Below are 5,142 nucleotides of genomic sequence, written 5' to 3'. Positions count from 1 at the left end.
AGGAACTCCATTTGTTAAGTGGCTTGGCATGGGATTTTTTTACTCTGGCTGGATTTTCCCGAATCTCTTACCTTGACCCAGTTTTCTTCTTCTTCTCTGGAGGTTATTCTGCCTTCCTCCCCTTCCTGCCAAGATAACTTCTGTCATTAGGACAGGGCAGGGCCATCCTATCCTGGCACAGATGGGCGTCTGTGACTGGCTATGCCTCTGCCAGTACCACCCCCACTATGCCTGAGTCCCCGTGGCCCTGGACAACACAGGATCATCTGCTCCATGCACGTTTCCTTCTTCTGAGCTCTTCACTCTCCAGCCCAGCTGGCAGTCCCTCAGGTAAGGAAAGAGAAATTTCTACCCCTGGAAGCCACACAGACCTCTGGGTGGGGCTTGTCAGGACTGCATAGAGAAGCACAGGGCCAGTTTCACTCTCTGACCACAGGCTGCCCCTCTGTGTGGGTCGTGGGACTGGCAGGCCTGGCCAGCACTCGCAAGCTGGGCCCTGAGTGGGCAACCTTCTGCGTCAGCAGCTGCCCTCAGCAGATGGCCCACCCAGGTGCAGGCCACTGGGACATGGTGCTGCCTCTAAGGGCTCCGTTGGACAGTGTTGACAGTCAGCAGTGCATGCTTGTGTGCAGGGATATGCACAGCACTCGTGTCAGGGTGGAATTATGCAGAGCTCAGTCCTCAAAGAACTTCAGCAAATGAAGACGTTTGCTGTGGCTTGAACATGTTCCCTCCAAAATTCAGGTGTTGGCAGTGACAGTGAAGAACTGCAACCTGTGAGTAGTTAGCTTTCTTGCCCTCCTGCCTTGTGAGGAGCAGCAGGTAGGCCCTCCCCAGACACCAGTGCTGGCATCTGGGTCTTGGACTTCCAAGTCGGCGGAAGTGTGAAAAATAAATGTCTGTTCTTTATAAATTACCCAGTCTCATGCACTTTGTTACAGCAGCAGGAACAGACGAGGACAGCGAGCTTGAAGGAGTTAAAGCTCTACACGGGATGAGGCAGCCACAGAAGCAGCAGAAATCCCATGCTGTGTCCCAACACCAGCCATGTCAACTGTCATCAACAGATGGTAGTCCTGAGACTGAGGGAGTCTGAGGGAGGCAGAGGACAGAGGAGCAAAGGCTGAGGGAGGTTTGGATGGAAATTTGGGTAGTGGGGGGAAGGGCCCTGGAAGGCTAGAGAGCCAGGTTTGGTGGTACATGTGATGCCAGGCTGTGCGGACTGGTGGGACTGTGCGTGGCAATGTGCATCCCTGGGAAGACAGGTTGGAGGGGCCAGGCTGGTGGGCCCGTGGAGGCCCAGATTTGGAAGTCTTTGGGAGAAGATGCCAGAAGCTGTGGTCAACGAGCTGTCAAGGACTGAGTGGAGGGTGTGCAAGATTAGAAAAAGGACATCTGTGCAGTAAGGCTTGGACTCAGATGTGAGTGGGCAAGTATGAGGAAGGTGGGAGCAGTGACACTGTTGTGATGCAGGGGGGAGTCAGATTGTCCCTGGTCAGTCGCAGGGCGTTGAGTCCCACCACGGTGGCAGCAGCAGGAGGGAGGGGCTGTGGCAGTTCAGCCTAGGGTCACGTCAGCACGTTCAGTCCTGAATTCCTGCAGTTCCCATGAGATATGGCACGAGACTTGCCAAGTGGGACAGAACCCAACCACTCCTGAGACTCCTACAGACTCAGCACAGATCAGAGACATGGGGTTTCCAACACTTCTGGGGAAACAAGGCCAATTCCAGGATAGCACTGGAGGCACAGACCTCGACTCACGGGGATCAGCTCCCAGCACTGGGGCTTAAAGGCAGGTGGGTTACCTGTAGCCCAAGGACAATGTGACCTCCACACCTGGGAGAAGGCTCTCAGCAGTTCCCACCAGGCCCAGCAGGTGGCGCTCAGGCCTCATGGCCTCTGCCTGTGTATGTGTGGGGTGTTGCACTTCTAACCCTAGCTTTAAGACAAATGTGTGATGGGGAGGGGAAGACTGTCTGTCCCTGGGCTTTGACACCCACAGAGGCTGTGGCGGAGGGGGACGACTGACCCTGCACAGAAGGGACCACTGCTGTTGGTGTCCTGAACGGGTCCCTCTTGGCAGCTTAGGCCCTTGACTGCTTTAGTCCAGAAGAGCCCCTGTCCCACATCCAGAAAGTCGCCCGCAGAGGATCCCATATGCTATGAAGTCCCCTTCCCAGTGCTGCTGCATTATTGTCTTTGGTAAGTCCTATGTGCTGGTAGTGAGATCTACAGGCCTCTCTAGATTCAGATTATGTATTTTTGGTGAGAATGTTTTTAAATGAGGATCCTGAGGCAGAGTATGCCCAAGGCCCAGTCCTGCCAGTCTTTTCAGGGAGGCTCTAGGCCCCATTATACCTGGGAGAGGCTGGTGCCATGCGCCACAGTCTGCATACAATAAACCCAACACTCTGCAGATTTCTTTATCGTTGGTTCCATCACGATTTATTCTAACTCAGATCCTTATGGACACAGCTTTAGAAAATATTCTTGCTCAGCCCACAGCTCACCCCATTGAGAAGAAACACAGGCTCTAACACCCAAGAACTTCAGAACTTCATCATTCCTACTTCCTTCGGCCCCAGAGTGTTTGAGTTGTGCTGCCTAGGCCATTGTGTAAGGGCTCTGTCCCAGGAGCAGCAGACCGGCGTGAAGCCCAAGGTTCGGGTCCTTCCTAACAGCCTCCCTTCAGGGTCTTCTTGGCCTGAAAAATAAAGTGTTTTGTTTGAGTGGCCTGTTTCCAAGATAAATATGGCTCCAAAGTAAGGAATTTACTATACCAAATGCCATCCTCTACCAAATCCTTACAAAGAACTCAAGTACTGATGTAGGGTAGAGGTTCGGCTGGTCAGAGCGCAGGGAGACTCTTCGGCAGAGTCTCTGGGTCACTTGTCCGCAGGGCAAGAGACTTGTGACAATTCGTGACACCTGGCACAGGCCTCATTGCTACACTTCCCATGTGCCACATTTGGTCTCACACACTCCTAAAGGGGCTGCTGGGATGGGGCAAGAATGAGGCTATGGGGCTGGGCCTTAATTATTCCAAGGAGGTATAAGGGGTTCCCTGGGCCCTCAGGAAAATATGTACATGAACTACCTTTTTTCTTTACCTGTTTTTTATTTGTTTTTAGAAGCAGGGTCTCGCTCTGTTGCCCAGGCTGGAGTGCAGTGGTACGATCATAGCCTCAAACTCCTGGGCTCAAGCAATCCTCTCTACACCCAGCTAATTTTTTTTGGTATTGTTTATTTGTAGAGACAGGGTCTTGCTAGATTGCCCAGGCTGGTCTCGAACTCCTAGCCTCAAGCGATCATCCCACCTCAGCCTCCCAAAGTGCTGGGATTACAGGTATGAGCCACCACACCCAGCCCTTCTTGAGCTAAAGAAATAGCCCATGTACTCTCAGCCCGTTCTGCTTAGTACAATCCTAGACCATCAGGAAACTGTTCTAGACTCACTGGATTCTGCAGAGTTCTTATCCAACAATACTTCCTTCGGTCCAGTTCTTTGGATCAACAGCTCCCAGTAGACAAAGATGATCACTGACATCATAGCCCACCCAGACCCACCGAATCAGGGACCCAGTGATGCTGAGACTCTGGGAACCAGCCCCAGAATGACTTATAAGCCTCATGGGCAGACAACAGCCTCCTTGTCCTGTTCTGGAACACTCAGACACCAGCTCCAAGAGGCTTCCTTCCTCTGCGCAGGTCTGCCAACCTCCAAGAGCCCTACTTCTGACAGGGCCTTTATGAAGATATGCAAACGCAACAATGCAATTCTTTACCTGTGTGGAGTACTGGGTCATTCTCACAAGACTGAACGGCAGTGTCTGATCGTCAAATCAGACAGGGATCAGAAAACGCCAAGGCTGAGGAACAGATGGGACTTGATGTGGAGGAGTTAGAGGAAGAACTGAGTCCAGTACAAAAACATGGGCTGTGCCCACTATCTGCTGCTGCTCCAGTGAGCCCTGGCCAATGAGGCCAGGACGCTGGGCCTTTGGAGAGTTAAGTGCGATGTTCTCTAGTGGAATCTCCTTCCAACTTCTGTAAAAGGGGGTGGTTGTGGAGGAAAAATGGTGCCTGGGAGGGCAGCACACTGGCAGGTGCTGAAGAAATCCACCACCGCGGCTACGCAGGAACGCAGCGGGCTGCACATGACAGCGAGGTTAAGACGCGAAGGTGCTGGGGCGCTCGCTGGGAGTCCTGTGTTGAGATCCATCGCGCCATGACGCCTCCCGATGGCCGTGCCAACACGAGAGTTTACGCTTTTTATAAAGCGCTTTCTCGCATACATCCCCACTAATCCCTTCTGAGGATATGAAACCTCCCCCCAGGACCGCGGGGCTTTCGCGGGCTCGTGGGTGTCTCGGTGTCTAAAGCACCTAGTGCGCTCAAACACTAAACCAATGCGAAAGCAAAGAAAGGCGGGACCACCGCCTCTCGGGAAGGGACGGGCTGGGAGGGGCCGCGCCCACCTACCGCGGCGACGAAACAGCTCCGCAGAGCCTCGAACTCTTGAGCACAGAGGTCCTTGTTCAGGCGGCCGCCTGGAGCCGTGGAGGCCTGCACGCACCTGCCGTACGCCGCGGCCTGCGCAAGGGACAGACCCTGGTCGCTGGGGTCCCTGACCCCGGTCACCGCCTCCCTCCCGGTCATCGCCCCGCGGACCCCCAGGTCACCGCTCCGCGCGGCCCTTTCTGCCCCGCAGGCTCTGGTCTGTCCGGGGCTCCTCACCTCGGCCCCGCAGGCCGCCAGACGCTCTGGGAAGGCGCGGAGGCGACTTCGCACGCGTCCCCACACTGCTCCGTTCGCCGACATGAACGCCTCTTTTTGGCACCCATGGGCGCCACCATCTTTGATCAGCCCTCTTCCGGTGTCCCACAGCTTGATGGGCCGGCGCTTTTGACCATCATCTTTCCTGCGCTTCCTAACTGGTCAGGTTCCGCCCAGCCTCGGGCCCCTGCAATTGGCAGTTGTTCTTGTCTGTCTCTGCTCTGCGACTTCGGATTGGATCAAACTCAAATTGTTCACGAAGCCGACCTCAGGGCCCGCCCCGCCGCGAGCGATTGGCTAGTGGGGTCAGGCACGCGCGGTGATTGGAAGGCCAGGGCCTGGCGGAAGCGGGGCCGGCCGGGAG

General features: G+C 55.0%; 1 protein-coding gene across 1 annotated transcript; it reads right to left on the bottom strand.

Annotated features, from left to right (window-relative positions):
• Positions 1-2,420: 2,420 nt before the first annotated feature.
• On the bottom strand, positions 2,421-4,871 carry NDUFAF8 (NADH:ubiquinone oxidoreductase complex assembly factor 8). Its single transcript, XM_008050493.1, has 3 exons — positions 4,740-4,871; positions 4,485-4,595; positions 2,421-2,706 (listed from the first exon to the last, which is right to left on the bottom strand). The coding sequence occupies exons 1-3, from the start codon at positions 4,821-4,823 to the stop codon at positions 2,677-2,679; spliced, it is 225 nt and encodes a 74-aa protein (XP_008048684.1). The 5' UTR covers positions 4,824-4,871; the 3' UTR covers positions 2,421-2,676.
• Between the last annotated feature and the right edge of the window lie 271 nt (positions 4,872-5,142).

The sequence above is a fragment of the Carlito syrichta genome, unplaced genomic scaffold (genome assembly GCF_000164805.1).
Source record: "Carlito syrichta isolate Samal-C Ts95f unplaced genomic scaffold, Tarsius_syrichta-2.0.1 Scaffold148020, whole genome shotgun sequence".
NCBI classification, from domain to species: Eukaryota; Metazoa; Chordata; class Mammalia; order Primates; family Tarsiidae; genus Carlito; species Carlito syrichta.
Note: the sequence above shows the minus strand (reverse complement) of the source record. Positions and strands in the feature narration are given on the sequence as shown.